This window comes from Pinus tabuliformis, chromosome 8 (genome assembly GCF_031772625.1).
Source record: "Pinus tabuliformis cultivar Carrire ecotype Pingquan chromosome 8, CPIR1, whole genome shotgun sequence".
NCBI lineage: Eukaryota > Viridiplantae > Streptophyta > Pinopsida > Pinales > Pinaceae > Pinus > Pinus tabuliformis.
Window position 1 is genome coordinate 1,635,519,724 of NC_142294.1, and position 20,942 is coordinate 1,635,540,665.

Sequence of the window (20,942 nt, forward strand, 5' to 3'; positions counted from 1 at the left end):
AGGAAGTTCCTGTAGAAATTATAGGAAGCTAGGAATGGATTTTAAAAGGTAGTTTGGCAAACATGATAGCTTCCTAAAGGGTTCATAAGTCCTCCTACAATCTTCAAACCTCTCTCCCATCAATTCGAAGTCTGCATTATAGCCCAAGCTCGTTTTTTCTTACTGTGCAAAAAAAATTGCAGAATGCGTTGAAGCAAAAATACATAGAACAGAAATTTGTTTTTTCCCTCACATGAAAACCGTGCATCCGTTTACAAAACCGTGTTACGGAGAGTTGTATAGGGATAATGACAACATGCCCGAGCAATTTTAGCCAATTCCAGTGCATGGTTTCCATGAAATTAGCCTCCATCACCTTCAGCCATTTTTGCATTTTCTCCATATCCGTGCATCCATTTTAAAACCTGTTTCATGGGGAGATGCGTATAGGCAATAGTAACCTACCCAAGTAGTTTCAGCCAATTCCGATGCACGGTTTCTGAGAAATTGACCTCTGTCATCTTCAACCATTTTCAGTTTTTCTCGATATCCGTGCATCCATTGACCACAATTTTGCTATGGGAGGTGCATAACAATGATAGAAGCATGCTCAGAAAGTTTCAGGTCAATTCGATCTATCGTTTGGGAGCTATGGAGAAAACAATTTGCTGCCTTGTAAACATTCAACATCAACAACATGAGGGTGCAAATCTGAACGTTGAAGCAGGCTCCTGTAGCGTAGATCCAGCCAGAGGATACCTGCACCAGAAAATAAGCCATGTATCAGCAAACAGACCAGCATGCATCCACAGAATATGAGCATGCAGCAGCAAAAAGGACCAAGCAACACGTCGACTTACATGTAAGTGTCTAAACCAGTTCCTCTATTTTGCATCTGTATGATTCGAAAGTGCATAAACGAATGAAATGGTGGGATTAAGCCAGGAAGCTAGAAAGTTAACCCGACATCCTTAGCCGGTTTGATTGCACTCATCTGGAGGTCACCCAACACACGTGTATAGTCATTCACGGGAAATTTAAAAAAAATATGTGGTGGCAGATGTTGAACTCTAGCGTAGCTGATGGTAAGGGATCACAGGCAGAAAACATCCAGTCCCATGATGACACTGCAGTAGGGACCAATGGTCCGAACAATGACAACACACATTTTTGCCACCTCATCTTCTCACACGAATCACGCTGCAGTTAAACGATGCTCTTCTGAAACTCTCACCACTCTTTGTTCACTACATCTTCACGACATTCACAACTGAAGCACACATCCACCACTTCCAGATCAGCTAGCCAGTGGTCCTCTACAAGATTCTTGCCTGATTTTTCGAGATTTCTACCATTTTTTAAAAAATCTCCCGCCTGTCAGGCTCTACAGGAAGCGCAGTTTTGTTCTACAGGAAACGAGAGCCTTCTACAGGAAGGCTTCTATAGGAAAGGCAGAAAATAGCCCTGCAGAAAGAAAACCCAGGATTTTCAGCGAATTTCAAGCTCAAAACGATGTAGGCTCAAGAAAACTTCTTTGTTCATAATTTTTTTGTGCAAGGTAGTGAATTAAACATGGCATCATATTGGAAAATCAATGAAAAGTCTACCTGTGTATTGAAAAAGTGAAAGTCTGCCTTAAAATTTCCCTGAGTCTACACAGTTTCCTTCTCTCTCTGCATTTGAAATCTCCCTATCCTTCTTCAAAATTCTCCTGTAAGAAAGATACATGCAGCAATACGGGCCACCCTGTGTGAGTGTGAAAAAATCACTGTGTCTATCTATCTATGTTCTAAGAAAATAACCTGTGCCCCTATACTCTGTTCTGTAAAAAAAAAATTCTTTTCATAAGCAGACAGTCAAATTTTGTGTGACAGTCATCTTAAAATAGAAGAATTATTACTACTTGATGTTGTAAGGAGCACATGAAAAATTCATTCTTGGGTTCAGAAAAAAACAGAATTCAGTCATCCTCTGCTTCAGTGATTGACTATGTTTTTTCCCACTTGATCATTTTCTTTTCTGGTTACAACACAAACTCAACACTATGCCAATTGAATAAATTGAGAAGAACGTTGATGAGGGAGCACAGGACATTCAAGCAAAGGGCAAAACAAAGGAAGAAAAGAAGGAAAAAGAGGAATTTGACAAGACCGTTGATCATGAGACAGAAAAGGAAACAACAGAAAAAATAGGGAAGGCGAAAAAGGAAAAAGGTTGGGAAGAAAAAGACCAAGAAAGCCCAAATGAAGGCTACCAAGGCCAAAGCAGGCACACAAAAACAAAAGGAAAAGACACACCCTGAGATCTCAACAACACACACAGAAATAGTTGACACAGGGATTTCTACAGGAAGCAAGGAAAAAGAACAGCAAGAGGAGAAATCACCTGAGATATGGGCAAGGGAGGTAGTAGCTGTGCTTGCTGCCTTAAGCACACCTCCAAAACAAAAAGGGAAGCGAAAGAGGCAAAACTCCATGTACTTTAAAGCAAGGAGGAGCACACAGATCAAAGTGGGCGGACCCCAGCCACAGTCAAGGGAGCCAATTATCATTGAGGACATGTTGATGCCTCGAAAATCGCTGCAACAACATTGGGGGATAACCACCCGGTCCGGACCTTAAAGCAGCTCCTTTTTCGTTTGGTGTGGTGGCTCCGACTGTTCAACTAGGTCCAGTTACCTTCTCCCTATTGCTATTGGTTTATAATGTATCTTTAACTACCAATAGACAGGGACATCAGATCACTTCTTCTTGCTGATCAGGCAAGAGAATGACCCTTAAGCTGATTTGGGTTCAGCCAAGCCACAACTAAAGTTTTGCCTCTTTGAGGAGAGGACTTAAAAGAATGTAGAATTTACTCTAAATGCAATCTTATTCTATGATGCAAGGAAAAGAAACTAACCTAAATCCTATCTCAATTAGGCAGATATAGATCTAACCTAACTAAGAGCGAGATAATTAAAGTATTGGGATTTAGATATGTCTTGTTTATAATGAATATCAAGTTAATGAAGTAGTTCAATTAACTGATATTATGGATATCAAAACACATCCTATTGAGACCTTTTAACTGAAATAATAAACCAACAACACTCAGGAAGTAGTTCACATAAATGATATTGATTATCAAATCAGCAAATCCAATAACTAAACAATAATATGTGGAAATAGTTCACAACATATTACCACTTAATAAATCAGTTTTAATAAGGCAGATTTCTGAGTAAATAGTTACTCAGAAATCAGAAATTAATCCATAAGAACAGAGATGCATGATAACAACATTGAGACAAACTAACCATATTGACAATAATGCACAAACATGAATAAAATGACACATTCCTGTTACCATAAAAATGAAACTGATATTTAAAACAGTAGCATTAAAAATACCAATTTATTGCATCCATTTCCCTGATCTTGGTCTCCAACAGTCCTTTACAATTGCTTGAACTTCTGCCTTCAAAGCTAAAACCACAATAGTGAAAACTCTGCCCCTCATACATAATTCAAGATACAAAGGAAAAATCCTCAATAATCCCCAGATCTGAGATTTTCTCTTCTCTCTCCTACAACTCTAAATTCCTATTACAGTAGTGCTTTTTGAAGTCTAGCATTGCAGAGGAGAGCCGCCCTTTTTACATTCTGCAATCTATTATTTATAATATTTGTGAAGGAATTCTTGAGAGAAGAGTTTGTTGAAGAGAAATATGTTAAATCCAATTTTATTTGCTCAAAAATCCTGATCTTCAATTACTGGAGCCTTCTCATTGATCAAGATCTTTTTCTCCATATTCTTTCCACTGTTTTCCTGCAAAAAGAAATCAAAATAAATTAAAATGCAACAATAAAATCAATGATGGCATTGTTGGCATTTAAATCAAATCCAATCAAATTCTATTTAAATAAATAATTGAAAATAAACTATAAATTTTCTCTTGATGCCTGGGATGGTTTAATTGGCCAGAGATATGATTAACCAATGGATTTGCAATTAGAAGAGGTTCTGGACAAATGACAATGAAGAAAATAACTCAGAAAATTGATTTTGTTTTCAAAATTTGTAGCTTGATCTTCTGCCTGATTTTTGACCCAATAAATGATTAAATCTGTTAGTGAAACCTCCTCCAAAATGTTCTCCTTGATTTTCTCTTTCCAATGAGCCGTCTTGGGCCTCATTTGGCCAAGTAAAACTCATTCTATGAGCTTTCAAAGTTGATGAGTCAAATTTAGCATGAATCTGGAAATTCTGTTGCTGGGCTAAAAATCAGAATTTTAATTAAAAATTTAATCCTAAATTAGTTTCTAATTTAATTGTTAATCATTAATCTAACTAACTAATATCTAATTATTAGTAAACTATTTATTAATTAATATCTAACTAACTATTATAATTAACTAATATAATTAACAAATTAATCTAATTAAATATTATAAACTAATTAATACTAATTTAAACAATATTTAAATTTAAATTTAATTTAATGAATTAAATTTAAATTAATTAATATAAAATTAATTATTTAAGTTAATAGATATTAAAACTAATAAACAATAAAGTGGACTAACTTACCTCACTCATACGTATGAGTGAAAAAAAGTCAAAACCAAAACAATGCTAATCGGCTATGAAAGTTATGGTAAGCACTTCATGTCCTTTCGCATCGGCTATGAAAGTTATGGTAAGCACTTCATGTCCTTTCGCATCGGCAAATCGGGAGGACATAATATCGGGTTTTTTAAACTTTGGCGCATGAGTTTCCCGATGCGATATGCCTTTTGTTTTTCGGCGATCGGAGGTATGGAGTGTCGGGATCGGCCATCGGGCTTTTATAAACATGTTATTTGAAAGCTCCTGATGTGATTAAAATCATTTTTTTTAATATTTTTTATATATTAAATTTTAATTTAATTAAATTAATTATATTTTAAATAATAATTAATTTAATTAATTTAAGATTTAATATTAAAGATTAATTTTTTATTTTGGTTTATTTTATAAACTACAACTATTTTTAATAAAAGTAAAAATAAAAATAAACTACAGCCACTTCGAAAATTTTGAGTTTTCGAGATTAATAATTGATTTAAAAATTGGAGTAGATTTCTTAAATCTCGATACTTAATGATTTGGCCGCATAACTAAAAATGAAAAATGTTAGTAAAAAACTCGCTACGGGTTAATATTTAGAATGAATGCCTTATTGAACTAATTTATTTACAAAATGCAATATTGTACATTTTATGCATTTTTAACCCAGGCTAGATAAATGATGAGACTTCAAAGGAGTGTCATTTTCAAACCAGTTGACCAAATGAGGCGAAACAAGCGTCAATGGGAAGCTTGTAAAAAAAATCGATTCTAAGAAAACAATCAAAACAAGAATCGAAAGAAAACTAAAAATTAACAAAAGCGTAGGGCAATCAACTAAAATAAAAATCCAAAAAGGTGTTTAGCCAAAATTTTATAGAAAGGGTCCCCATTAATTGAAGTGAACACATCAATAATGGGGGGGGTTGTGTTTTTACCACAACAATGGCGACACGCGGGAGAAGAACCAGTTATCTCTGTTATGAATGAGATTTTCCTAAAATTAAAGCAAAAATAATTAAAGAAGAGAAGATTATGCTTGAAATGCTTGACTAAGTTTATTAATCTGAATAAAAACCAGAATCATCTAACTGTAATTTTTCTTAAAATTTCTCATAAATTAAAATATTTCAAAACTCTATATTAGTCATTAATTAGTTGTAGAGATAAAGCAGGGGTCACTTTACAGCTTTAGCTTTTTAAAATATACTCATTTGCCACAGGTAGAGCCACTGCTGCCAGCAAACATCTATAGTTTCGACAGGGTTACTTTTTAATCATAACTGATTCAGAATCCCATCTTTCCAAGAATTATTGACCTAGAGATAAATCCATCAATATATGTTTATTTTCTTTAAATTTTTATTTTTATTTTTTAAGTAAATCTTAAAAGCCATTGTCCTGGTATGGTAGCCAGATAGTTGACAATGCCATTCACTGGTTAAAATTGGGCTGAACAAGCTGGCTCGTGATGAGACCCTTTGTCTTATAATTGTTTGCAATCATAAGCCATTACCCTGGTTTGTTTAGCAGTGTTGGTAATGTCATCATATTTTTCCCCTATGATCATGGTAAGCAGGCTCATGATGAGACCTCTTATCTTTTAAGTTTAAATATATTTCTGGATTATACTCTAGAAAAACAAGACTCTTTGGGATAGGGAGAATCATTGACTCCTTAAGAGTTACGAATGACAATTTCAGAGTTAAAGGTGCTTTGCTGTAAAGTGTCTTTACTTGGTTAAAAATAACTTTTCTTGACTGATAATGGAACTTTGAAAGATCCTAATGAAATTTTGAAATCTCAAAATGATCACAATTTGATGAAAAAGAAATTTTCAGATTTTATGATACTTTGCCAACTTCTTTTGATTTGTAATCTCTTCCTTAAGTATGCCTTTATAATAAGAAAATCAAACTTCACTAAGAGATTTAAGAAAAAGCTAATAGGTGACTATTAACAATTTTTCCATGTATGCTGACCATTGTTAGGTAACAAGAAGACCTTCCATATAAATCACGGCAAAGTCACCAAAATCAAAACTGAAAACCAAAAGAAAATAAGTCTTATGCTAAAATGAGAAAAGAAATCAGCAAACAAAACAAAAATGGAAAAAACCTCTAAAAATGGAAAGGAAAATCCAAGTTTCGCAAGATAAACTCAAACAAGAATGTTTATACCAATGTCTCCAACAAAAAGAAAATAAGCATGTAACCATTCCTTCTTATGTTGAAATTTAGAAAAACATACCTTGCAGAGTTGTGAATGCTTTAGGCTTTTAGATAACAGTGATTATAAAATTCAGCCACAATGAATAATTTCTGTTTGATATGAATCTTCTTATTCCTAAGCATCATCTTAATCATTTTCTAAAAAGAAATGCTTAAAGAAACAAACTAAAGGTTCAGAAATTCCCTGGTGTAGCTGTTTTGACGAAGATTATCGCTGCTTCTTGAAATAAAGCCAGGAGAAGAGTATAAGACCTTGAAAATCTGATCTGGTAGAGGATTGAAAGCTTTAAATGGAGAGCTGCAAAACAGAGTTTTATATCAGCATCATTTAAAAAATGAAACTAGAATGATGAAATGGAAATTAATGAAAATGGGCATAATAATCTTACCATTGGATAATTGCTTTTGATCTTACCTGAAAGGTATCAGTTTCTCCAAAGTGGCTGACTTCTTATTTTAATTAATATTAAAAACATGAAGAAGTCAAACTAACCAAAATCATATAACCCCAAAATCATTATTTATTTTATTTAAACTAAAGCAAGCAGTAAAAATGGAATGCTTAGTGCTCAAGGGAATTGAAATCAAAAGAAATACATCAGAAATGAAAATGAGAATTTGCAGTAATGACTGTTTCTCAAAATATTATTAGTTTTATATAAACTCCATGATTTTATAAATTGTCCAGAATCAAGACCAAATCTACGATAATAAAATTTAAATATGAAAATAGAGAGGTCTTGAATTCCATTTTTAATTATGGAATTATATATTTAAACTAAAATGTATGAGAAATTGAAATAATTTGAATATGCTGCAAATTGGTCATTAACTGCTTTCTTACCATAGTGGTTACCCAAGCTCGCTTTTAAAATAACACATTGCCGTATCAGATGATTTACATAACATGTTTCTTCACCATGCTTCAAACTTAAACTGCAAAACTTCACCTTTATTGCTATGCCATATATCGATTAAATGTTAATGGCTCAAAGGCATGCATTGGAAGCTATCGCATCGGGGATTGCAATGGCAAATTGCTGATAAGAACATGTGCAATGAGGAGTTGTGCTATGAGATGGAGCGATCGCATGATTAAAGAAATATTATATCCGGGATTGGAGAATATTGACACTGTGCTTTCCACATCGCGCATCGCACATCGCAGAATCAGAGATTTGATGTAAGCATAAATAACAATGCGACGAAGCGATTGCGATATCGGCGATTGGCAAACTTTAGGTACCCGATGTAACACAATATATTTTTTGCGATGCCGATATGCGATGAATGACGTGGCTAATCGGCGATCGCGATCAGCAATCTTAAGCACACGATATAACAATTCTCAATATGCCGATATGTGATGAAGAATGGACCCGATAATTTTATGATGAAAATTTGATAACATTTCGGATCCAAGATATCGGTCCTTTTAAAGTTATGCTCCTACCATTATTGCGATTGAACGGACGCGATATTTTAATGAATTTGATTTGAATTTCATATTGGGTCCGGAATTACGTGTTTATCGCAATATCGGTAAAGTCGATTATCGGAGATCAGCGATTCATGTTCATGGAAGTATACTTCACTTGGAAAGTTCCGATATGAGAAATGCAATATGGCATATGAGTAAGATAATACATCAGAGGTCTTTGATGAACAATTTGTTATCAAAAGAAGTATTAAGAACTACTTCCGATGAAATCCTATGATGCGAATGGTCTTATGATATTCCTTGGAATTTCAATTGGATTTTCTAAGTGAATGAAAGCAAAATTAAAAATGCTTAAATTCTAATGCATTACAAATAAAATTTCCCTGAGCCTATTGCAAATTTGAATTGGGTTTGTTGCTTACTTCAAGTTTTGACAACAACTGAAAACCTGTGAATAAAACAAAACACAAATTAAAAATAAACTAAAGAAAATATGAACTAATAATGGATGAGAATAAACTTGTAAATGCGTACCTGAAAGGAATTTGCCTATAAATTTTACCTTATGAATCTTCAAATTCTTCCTTCAATTTATCAAAATTTTGACTTTGTTCAAAATCATCTCATCATTTATTCTAAATCTAAGTGTGCAATCAGCCTAAATAAAATCTGTTTATTCATGTCCATGGAATATAAAATTTATCAGAAATAAATATTAAGCTATGTTTCCTTTTCGAAGTGAAACAACAATTTATTACCTCTGCTCATTGCGAATTAATCTTGAGAAAAATCTGTATTGTTATAGTGACTGTTCAATAATGCCTTCAGTAAATAAAGATGATGCATTTTACAACATCAGATAATAAACTAAATATTCGAATGAGATTAAGCCACTAATTGTAGAAAAATATCAAAACAGATTTGAATGTGTGCACTTGGCAAAATGGACATCCTTAAAATCAGCTTTTGGCAAATTCCGAGGAAGATAATATGAACTTCATATGATTACCGTGAAAGGTTAGACTGACTAATAATGATTGAATTAGAATTAAGCTTATCATAGTCAATCATACATTTCAAGGGATAATGGGATCATGAAGCTTTCATATCCTCAACCTTTATCATATAAATTCCAAAAGAAAATCTTAGAAGGAAATCTCGAAATGAAGAAAAGTGGCTTTGAGGCAATTGATACCAAGTGCAACTATAATTGAATTTAATCAAGAGATTATTCAGAATAGGCAGAGTAGAGGTATTGCTGTAAGAAATTAGAAAAATGAAAGCAAGAATTAAAATTTTCTGATAGAGAAAAATGTTTTCACTGAACATGTGTGAGAATGGCTGATTGCTTTGTTTTATTTTTAATCTACAGAACTGTTGAAAATAAATTAACTACATAAAACAAACTAACTAAATTAATTCTACTCCTATTCTAACCATATACATGAAAATGACTAGGTATAGTCATATTTCCAGTGTAGCCATTTTCTCATTTTTATTCCTGCATATATGTACAGTTCAAATGTTAGTAATAAAAATACAGATTTGACTAAACTAAGGAAAATAAATATGAAATTAGAATGTACAATTATTGTTAGGAACTTAATTAAAATCTCTCTCTCCTGAAATTTCCTTTCCAATTCAATACCAATTGGATCATAGAAATCTGGATGGACCTCTATTAAAAATTGGGAAATGTTCAAAGGAAGAGATAACAGGCCAGATTGTGAAGATGAATTTTTAGATTCTTTGACCTGAAAAAATTTGTTAGTGTTATGTACAAATGTTAAATCATTGACAATTTTACTTGAAGGAAAAATTTCCAAACAATTTTCAAATGAGTCAATGAAAAATGGATGGAAGCTTTTCAAATAAAATGGCAATTTATTAATTGAATTGAATTGCTGGCCAGATTGCAAAAATACATTCTCTTGTTGACATTGCCTTTGAAAAAATAGAAGCTCTTGATGAAACATTAGCATTGATTGAAATTGAAATATTGATATCTTTTGATGCTCATGATTATAATATGAAACTTCAATTTCCCAATCGGGCAAGGCATCAATTGAGTGTTTGATAGTAAGGTGTTCAATATGCCAGCGAAAAGTGTGAAAATTCTGCAAAATAAAATCAGAAAATAAATCTAAGTTTAAACAAAATAGCTGTGAAAGAAAAACTAAAATGAAGTCACTATTTGTACAACTAATGTTACAGCACATTTGGGATCGTTTTGAAATGATTTCATTTTCACAAAGAATGGCCAGAATTATGGAATTTGGGTAATTTCGAATTCCAACTTGTGAAATAGAAAACGAATTATGATTATGAGTAGGAATGAGAGTTTGATCATGATATGAATCATAAATTGGAATGTTTTCTTGAATAATGAAATCATGAAAATAATTTGCTACTTTAAAATGAGGATTAGTTGGGATAATTTCTAAATTGAAGCGTTCCTCATTCTCAGATGTTACTTGAATTTTATCATGAGGATTCTCTTGAGAAAAATAAAAATCAACATCCTCAATGTCAGAGTAATTATCATAAATGACTTCACAAGATTCTCTACAATTCCCTATTATCTCATCCAATATATCAAAACAAGGAGGAGCAAAAATCTCATGTTCATTAATAGCAAAAGAATGATCAATTATTGTTTCTTTATCTTGATAAAATTTTAATGGTAATTCATTTAAATCATCCTCTTTAATTTCTGAAATATCATTGATACTAAGAGGAGAAAAATTACTATCATTAAAAATATCAGGATAAAGGGAAAAATGTGAACCTGAAACAATGCATTTAAAACTGTCTCTGTTTGAGAACTCTTGTGCGTTATGCTCATTGTAAATTTCAGATTGCTGATCATTCCTTTGTGTGCATATGCTTTCTTGAAGAACGCTGCTTTGCTTTTCTGATTTTTGCATTTGCTCATCATGGAGAAATTCAGAAATTTGTACAGCAGTTTGCATTTTATTTACTTTGATTGCTGCTTGTACTTGCTGATTTGCGATTTGATTTTCCGAATTTACTTCAAAGTAGCTTTCAGATTTCAAGACGGCTTTTTCCCCAAAATTGCTATTGTTGTCTTCTTGCATTTGAATGGAAATACTTTCCAAGCTTTGTAACACCACTTCATCACCATTTATTTGCACATCCAAATTGGGATTCTCATTTGTATTGGAAGGGGATGGAACAAAGCTTGAATGAATTTCATATGGATTGGGAATGGTTGGAAGAGAACTAATATATTTAAACCAATCTAATGATTCTTCTTCTGTAGGTTTATCTTCGTCCTTAAATCTTAAACAATTCAAGTGAAATCAAATATGAAAATCATTAACAGATTCATTTTTAAACCTTCGTAGATATTCAATTTCTTGACATACCTGTTCATAATCGTAGCCGTCAAATTTACAAATGAAAATTGTAACAAATTGATCCCAGCTATGGATTGAGGCAACTGGAAGAGTTTTGCACCAGTTTCTGGCTTTTGCCGCAAATGTGAGAGTAAAAATTCTGCATAAAATGCCTTTATCAATTCCTTGAAAATCATAATTTGAAATATTTTGAATAAATTGAAAGACATGGTTAAAAGCAGAAGAATTTCTCTTACCATTAAACTTTGCCTGAGACAAGAGTCTTACCACTTCGGGTGGAGTATTGGAGGATGCACGTACATGGATACAACTCCAAATTGGAAGTTTAAGAGGAGCCATCACAATAAATAAAATATTAAAATTTGAAAAGACTCCAATAGACAAAATCTCAGGCCCTCTTTCTAGCGCCAAAAATGTTGATGCCTCGAAAATCGCTGCAACAACATTGGGGGATAACCACCCGGTCCGGACCTTAAATCAGCTCCTTTTCCGTTTGGTGTGGTGGCTCCGACTGTTCAACTAGGTCCAGTTACCTTCTCCCTATTGCTATTGGTTTATAATGTATCTTTAACTACCAATAGACAGGGACATCAGATCACTTCTTCTTGCTGATCAGGCAAGAGAATGACCCTTAAGCTGATTTGGGTTCAGCCAAGCCACAACTAAAGTTTTGCCTCTTTGAGGAGAGGACTTAAAAGAATGTAGAATTTACTCTAAATGCAAGCTTATTCTATGATGCAAGGAAAAGAAACTAATCTAAATCCTATCTTAATTAGGCAGATATAGATCTAACCTAACTAAGAGCGAGATAATTAAAGTATTGGGATTTAGATATGTCTTGTTTATAATGAATATCAAATTAATGAAGTAGTTCAATTAACAGATATTATGGATATCAAAACACATCCTATTGAGACCTTTTAACTGAAATAATAAACCAACAACACTCAGGAAGTAGTTCACATAAATGATATTGATTATCAAATCAGCAAATCCAATAACTAAACAATAATATGTGGAAATAGTTCACAACATATTACCACTTAATAAATCAGTTTTAATAAGGCAGATTTCTGAGTAAATAGTTACTCAGAAATCAGAAATTAATCCATAAGAACAGAGATACATGATAACAACATTGAGACAAACTACCCATATTGACAATAATGCACAAACATGAATAAAATAACACATTCCTGTTACCATAAAAATGAAACTGATATTTAAAACAGTAGTATTAAAAATACCAATTTATTGCATCCATTTCCCTGATCTTGGTCTCCAACAGTCCTTTACAATTGCTTGAACTTCTGCCTTCAAAGCTAAAGCCACAATAGTGAAAACTCTGCCCCTCATACATAATTCAAGATACAAAGGAAAAATCCTCAATAATCCCCAGATCTGAGATTTTCTCTTCTCTCTCCTACAACTCTAAATTCCTATTACAGTAGTGCTTTTTGAAGTCTAGCATTGCAGAGGAGAGTCGCCCTTTTTACATTCTGCAATCTATTATTTATAATATTTGTGAAGGAATTCTTGAGATAAGAGTTTGTTGAAGAGAAATCTGTTAAATCCAATTTTATTTGCTCAAAAATCCTGATCTTCAATTGCTGGAGCCTTCTCATTCATTAAGATCTTTTTCTCCATATTCTTTCCACTGTTTTCCTGCAAAAAGAAATCAAAATAAATTAAAATGCAACAATAAAATCAATGATGGCATTGTTGGCATTTAAATCAAATCCAATCAAATTCTATTTAAATAAATAATTGAAAATAAACTGTAAATTTTCTCTTGATGCCTGGGATGGTTTAATTGGCCAGAGATATGATTAACCAATGGATTTGCAATTAGAAGAGGTTCTGGACAAATGACAATGAAGAAAATAACTCAGAAAATTGATTTTGTTTTCAAAATTCGTAGCTTGATCTTCTGCCTGATTTTTGACCCAATAAATGATTAAATCTGTTAGTGAAACCTCCTCCAAAATGTTCTCCTTGATTTTCTCTTTCCAATGAGCCGTCCTGGGCCTCATTTGGCCAAGTAAAACTCATTCTATGAGCTTTTAAAGTTGATGAGTCAAATTTAGCATGAATCTGGAAATTCTGTCGCTGGGCTAAAAATCAGAATTTTAATTAAAAATTTAATCCTAAATTAGTTTCTAATTTAATTGTTAATCATTAATCTAACTAACTAATATCTAATTATTAGTAAACTATTTATTAATTAATATCTAACTAACTATTATAATTAACTAATATTATTAACAAATTAATCTAATTAAATATTATAAACTAATTAATACTAATTTAAACAATATTTAAATTTAAATTTAATTTAATGAATTAAATTTAAATTAATTAATATAAAATTAATTATTTAAGTTAATAGATATTAAAACTAATAAACAATAAAGTGGACTAACTTACCTCACTCATACGTATGAGTGAAAAAAAGTCAAAACCAAAACAATGCTAATCGGCTATGAAAGTTATGGTAAGCACTTCATGTCCTTTCGCATCGGCTATGAAAGTTATGGTAAGCACTTCATGTCCTTTCGCATCGGCAAATCGGGAGGACATAGTATCGGGTTTTTTAAACTTTGGCGCATGAGCTTCCCGATGCGATATGCCTTTTGTTTTTCGGCGATCGGAGGTATGGAGTGTCGGGATCGGCCATCGGGCTTTTATAAACATGTTATTTGAAAGCTCCCGATGCGATTAAAATCATTTTTTTTTATATTTTTTATATATTAAATTTTAATTTAATTAAATTAATTATATTTTAAATAATAATTAATTTAATTAATTTAAGATTTAATATTAAAGATTAATTTTTTATTTTGGTTTATTTTATAAACTACAACTATTTTTAATAAATGTAAAAATAAAAATAAACTACAGCCACTTCGAAAATTTTGAGTTTTCGAGATTAATAATTGATTTAAAAATTGAAGTAGATTTCTTAAATCTCGATACTTAATGATTTGGCCGCATAACTAAAAATGAAAAATGTTAGTAAAAAACTCGCTACGGGTTAATATTTAGAATGAATGCCTTATTGAACTAATTTATTTACAAAATGCAATATTGTACATTTTATGCATTTTTAACCCAGGCTAGATAAATGATGAGACTTCAAAGGAGTGTCATTTTCAAACCAGTTGACCAAATGAGGTGAAACAAGCGTCAATGGGAAGCTTGTAAACAAAATCGATTCTAAGAAAACAATCAAAACAAGAATCGAAAGAAAACTAAAAATTAACAAAAGCGTAGGACAATCAACTAAAATAAAAATCCAAAAAGGTGTTTAGCCAAAATTTTATAGAAAGGGTCCCCATTAATTGAAGTGAACACATCAATAATGGGGGGGGGGGTTGTGTTTTTACCACAACAGGACACCACAACTAAACAAAAGGAGGAGTCTCCTTCAAAGATATCCATCACCTATGAATGAGGAAGCCCAAAAACCTCCACCTTGAGAGAGAGAATTAGGATGATGGACTCAAAGACAGCTCTACAGGAAGCTGAGACGGTTCTACAGGAAACTCTGGCTCAGTTAAAAGAGACCGAGAAATTGGAGGAAGAGGCAGCCAAACCATCGCAGGAAGAAGAAAAGGGCTGAGGAAATATTGGAACCAAGCCCTCAGCCTAGCTTGGACTCATACTACAACCTGTTAGAAGCCAAGAAGATAATTCCTCAGAAATTTGCGGCACCACTCTTATTTGCACTAGAACGAGAAAAGGTAATGACTCACACTTGGATGAGGATTGCCAAGTCCAAGGGTGTGGCAGACATAAGTCACCTGGAAGAACAACTCAAGGAATCAAGAAAGGAATTGACCATGGTAAGGCATGTGGAAAGCAGTCAGAGGGCCAAACTACAAGAAGAGAACGAGTTGTTGAAACAATAGCTACAACTACAGGGACGCTATAAGGAAGACAGGCCCTCCGTTTTGGATGAACAGCAGCAGCAAGAGGGACCTCCATCAGGAAAGGAAGCATTTGATGGACAATAGGAAGAGGACATCACCTTGGAAGCCTGGGATGTGAGAGAGGAAGTCAAAGTAATCAAAGATGAAGAGATAGATTAGTTTCTCAAAGGATGAGCAACAATTTCAGTAGGGGGTGATGATGAGCCCCAGAAATGGGTAATTATATGGGCTCATTCAGCCTCCTAATTCGAATTAATCCACCATTCTCATTAGTTTATTGCATGTTTTTTATTATATTTATGCTAATAGAGTGAATTGGGTTAGTCATTATGCCAACAAGTCTAACATGTCCTTTATGAATATTTTTGGTCAATTTTGAGACAAAATCAAAGGTTTAAATGAGCACTTGGCAGCCAAATTTGTGGAGAGGATTTGTAGGAAGGTGTCCCCTTCATTTATGAGCCCTTACCTCAAATTCACCATCAAAAACTCGGAGCACAAGGGGCAGCCATGCATGTCAAGTAGGACTGTTGTTAACTACAAGTTTTGGCAGCCGAGTCCCTAATGTTTAGGAGGGTTGTTGGGGTCCTCAGGTTGTATAAATAAGAATCCTTAGGGCCTCATTCCAGTTAGTCATTTTTTAGACACATGTTAGTTAGTTTTTAGTCAGATGGTAGTTAGATGTTAGTTCAATTTTAGTCAGTAGGTTAGCTCTGCATTTCAACACATTTTTGAGCTTTTCTTGTAGACAGTTTTTGGGATGTAACTATTATTTCTTGATCAATAAAGATGGATCCAGCTTTGCACCAGATCTAATCTTTCTTAGGAGGCTATAGCTCTTGGGGTTGGGCCCAACCCAAGTGCCCAGTACATCCTTTGTGTACTTTTATGTGTCTTTGCTGCATTCCTAGAATAATTTATGTTACTTAGATTAACATATTACTTTGTTATTTAGGTTGCTTTTGATGATTGAAATAGCTTTTCATGTTCAGGTTGATTTGATAGGTTGGTAACAGAAAATATCTTCAAAAAAGGCCATCAAGAAACCCTTGATCTCACCTCTCCCTCCTCGGGACCATGAGCTGAGACCAAGGTGTCCTTGCTGCCACAAAAGCGTTGTTCTTGCTTCTTCATGCAATTGCTAGTGTTAGATTCTCAGTTGTAAAAGTTGATACCAGTTGTGATTACATGCATAGATATGTTCTTGCTTAGTTTTCATAGTTATCTTACATGATTTCCTACCAATAAAGTTCTATTCATCATGATTGCTGGGTTTCTAGGTCAAATTAGGTCAAAATAGCTAGATCTTTGGTTTGCATAGTCTTTGTTTGATTAGTTTTGAGAAATAGTGTGCAGAGAATCTCTGATACATCCCTACCTACCTTTCCTCCATCATGCAACCTATTCCATCCCCTCACTCAATATTTCTTCCCTCCATTTTCCACACTTTCCCAACTAACCCTAATTTCTACGTTCTTGTGCAAAATCACTTTCTTATCCTTTGAACCAATCCAGCCATCACCTTTATGTTTGATCTTCATTAACAGAGTCCTAGACCCTCTAACACCCTCAACCAACTTTCATTTCCTTTTTCCCACCATTTTTCCTCCTCCAAACCTTCAAAAATCCTCTTTCAGATCTTCCTGTAGAACATTTTGTAGAACCCCTGTAGACTTCTTGTCACGTGAGTAGCTTCTTGAGATCTGATCATTGTGAAACTCTCTGGAAGGGTGCTAGGGACCCCTTAGGCCCTCTTTTCACCTTCCCAACCTCCTGCAAGCACCCTCACCATTTCCTTCCATCAATCAACCTCTGCACAGTCAAAACAGTTACGCACATGTATAATAATTCTACAAGATTACTCAAAAATAAAAAATGACATTCCTTTTTAGATTTCACTGCAAGAGTAGCTTAGTCACATGCATTCTACATTTCTATAAGTCAATGGCATCCATTTCCACTGCTTTCATCTCTTTTCTTGCACCGGTAGGGTTAGTCTTTAAAACTAGGGTTTGCTAGCGTTTGCATTCCTTTTCCACGTTTAGCTTTTTTCTGCAGGTAGACTAGCTTCCTTTGAGTTAGATTTCATCCATCACCACTAAAAGTTTCTTCTAAGAGCTCATAGAAGTTGGCTTAAGCTTCTAGCGGACTTGTGCCAGCTGATCCAGTGACAGCTTGCGGCAAGAGCTAGTACTTGTGCATATAGCACTGTCGCTTCCAAGTTTGTTACGACTATCGGGTTGATAAAAGTAAAGAAGGGAGCCCCAGGAGTTGTAGCATTATTGCTGCAATACTGGAGCCCACCATCTTTTTTGCGCCATTGCCGGGGAAGCGTCAGAGTATTGGTGATTGCTGCTTTTCTTCTATTTTCTACTACAACCTTCTGCTAAGTAGTTTATTTCATTTCCATTATGCAATTTCATTTCTGCAAAAGTAGATTAGAGATTTCCTGCTTCCATTTCATTTCAGTAAGTGTAGATTAGATATTTCTCGCATTCATAGATTAGAATTTCAATTATGGAATTTTAATTGTACAAGCGTAGCTTAGCATTTCATTCATGCAATTTCATTTCAGCAAAATAGATTAGTCCTTTCCTGCTTTCATTCCAATTCCGCATTTTGATTTCAGTAAGATAAATTTTAGTTAGTTGCAGTTAAATATATTTCAGTTTTACAGGTACAAGCAGAAAAAAAAAACAAAAATCAACCAAAAAGATTTCCTTTCATGCCTTGTAGGAGTAGAGATAAGTCAGAAAAATGTTTGCACAACACCCCCACTGCTTCACACAACCAACCTTCTCTTATTCGATGGCTGTGATTAAGAAGAACCCCTAGGGGGATAGCAAGACATATTTGAAGAACCTCTAGGGGAGAAGAAGAAGAAAACATTCCTTTGGAGCAAATGGTTGGAAACAGAAATGTTGGGAGTAGTACCTTTTCTTCCAACCCAATCCCTAGAGGTGAATATGAAAATCTGATGGAAGATTTCAAGAGTGAGATGAGGCAGTTTCTTTCCATGCAAATGGATACCTTACGGATCCAAAGGAAGCAAGAGGACATAGAGAGGGCTTTGGCCATCTTTTGTCCTAGGTGCACTAGAAATCATCCTAGGAACGAATCTCCATTGCACTCCATAGAAGTGTGTTTTGTTTGTGAAGGAGACCATCTTATGAATCAGTGCCCTTCCTTGCCCGGACTTAAAGCTGCATATCAGAAGGTCAAAGGTGCCACTGAACCACTCTATTTCATGAACCAAAGGAGGCTACGTGGACCCAGACCTTACCAACAGGGAATGCAAGGGACATTCCAGACTTATTATAACCCATATCAAGCCACTTCCATGCCTTCTTGGGGTCCCGCTGCTCATCCTTCCTGGTCCACACCCCCTCCTTGGTCGTATCCATCTCAATATTATGCCCAACCAAGGTGTAACGGCCTAAAGCTATTTGATTTCCCATGATCATAATAGGAAACAACATCAAATTCCAATTCATCAATAGATTCACGTCCAAAATAAGGGTTCATTCATAATAAATAATTCTTTAATGGTCAAATCTATTCATAAGGATAATAAAATAATAAATGCATATAAAACACTCCTAGAATCCATACCTCATAAGTTATCATAGCCTAATTACAAAAAAGACTTAGAAAATAATATAAAAACTAAGGAGTAAGGCAAGGAAATTATGACAATTATGAGGCCCAACATCAACCCCAAACTAGCCTTTTTGCATGACCTCATGCAAACAAATTATTAATATGTAAGGCAATTAAGGAGTAAGCTTCATAAGCTTCCTCTCCTCTATGTCTAAATCTATTTCTACTTCTGTGTTCTTGAAAGACCACATACTTACTTGCTTCTGATAAGTCATAATCATATTTATAGAAATACCAAGGGCACCAAATCATAGGGCATCTATACCTACACCATATCCAATCGATACATCTTTCTGATACCAAGTGAGCATAGTCCTCTACTCTAGTCATGGCATACAAAAAATTATGGTAGTCAAAGGGTTCTCTATTTTTTATTTCATTAGGTGATGCCTTCCATCTCACTTTAGTTCCATGAAGAGACTCATTTATGAAATCTCCCAAATATTCCATCCCTGAATGAAAGACATCATCATGAATATAGGAAAGTGCAGAAGAAACACCAAGTTTTTCTATGAAGATACCATGAAGAATTTGTGTACAAAAAGGGTTATCAGGCTTCCCTTTAATACAAAGATCAAGACCATGTTCTCTCTTTTGAAGGTGTGATAATACTTTTCCCATTTCACCTGGTTCCTGGCAAATTATATGAAAGCCTGAAATTGATTGTATCCAATAAACGGAACAAGATTTTCTTCCACAAGCTCTTGCATAAATAAATTATGCATATACAATTCACACAAGAGATACTATGTATACTCATCCTGTTTATGGAAAGTAGTAATGAAATCCAGTACATTTCTAAACTCATATGGTTGTCCAGAATGTATAGCTTTAACTTTTAGCAAAAAATATTGCTCAAGTAAATACAAAGCATAATTCTGAGTCAGGGACCTGCATGCCAAGGCATTTGAATAAATGGAGCATATTTCCTTTGTTTGCTTGGCATCCTTATTAAGGCAACCCTTTAAATTCTGTAATTTCTTCGTAGATGCTCTCAGTTGCACATAGGTCTCATCTTCTATTTTTTTTCAGTGCTTTGAATCGTTAGAGCAACTCTTGATGTTCCCTCCAAGGCCCCACTTCTCCCTGGTATCTTGTTATGGTCTCCTATTGTTTCTCCATAGTTTTGTGCAAAACTTTAATGGAAACCTCTATAATCAAGGGAGTATATAGGGGTACATCCTCTATTTGTACTCCTCTATCATTAAGGGTAAATGATGGATCAGTCCGAGTTCATATTTCGACAAGGCTAGGAGGAACATCAAACTTAGAATCAAGATGAGTTCCTACTTCAGTAGAAACAAGAACAAAGTTTGTCTAGGTACTTGCTTCATAGCAACACGTATGAAATCAATATGGATTTCTGCCTCCTGAGTTTCCTTCTTTCTTATAAGTTTATTCACATGACCTTGATGAATCTGCTTACTTCCATGTAGCCATTTTTTTAGTTGTCATATCTTCCTTCAATTTATCAATATCCTCATAAAATTTTCCTTTTCCTTTATTTCTCACAGCTTTGATACTTGTGGTCTTTTGAAAAAAAATGCTAACCAAGGTTGCTAGAGTAAAAAGAGAAGAAATAACAACTACTATCGCGGGCTTCTCAACAATAATTTCCTGAGTATGTTCGACTTTCAAGGGGTCAGTCAATGAATTGTCAAATTTTATTTTCATTTCATCAATTCCATATTTTAGGAAGTCACTATCAAGAAAATTAGTCTTAGGTTCA

General features: G+C 34.0%; 1 protein-coding gene across 1 annotated transcript in view; it reads right to left on the minus strand.

The window, feature by feature from the left end:
- Nucleotides 1–6,965: 6,965 nt before the first annotated feature.
- Nucleotides 6,966–20,942, minus strand: part of LOC149242406 (uncharacterized) — a 28,553-nt gene continuing 14,576 nt past the window's right edge. Inside the window, exon 3 of the mRNA XM_089370822.1 lies at nucleotides 6,966–7,098. Within this exon, the coding sequence (XP_089226948.1) occupies nucleotides 6,966–7,098 (133 nt within the window). The remainder of the gene's footprint in view (nucleotides 7,099–20,942) is intronic.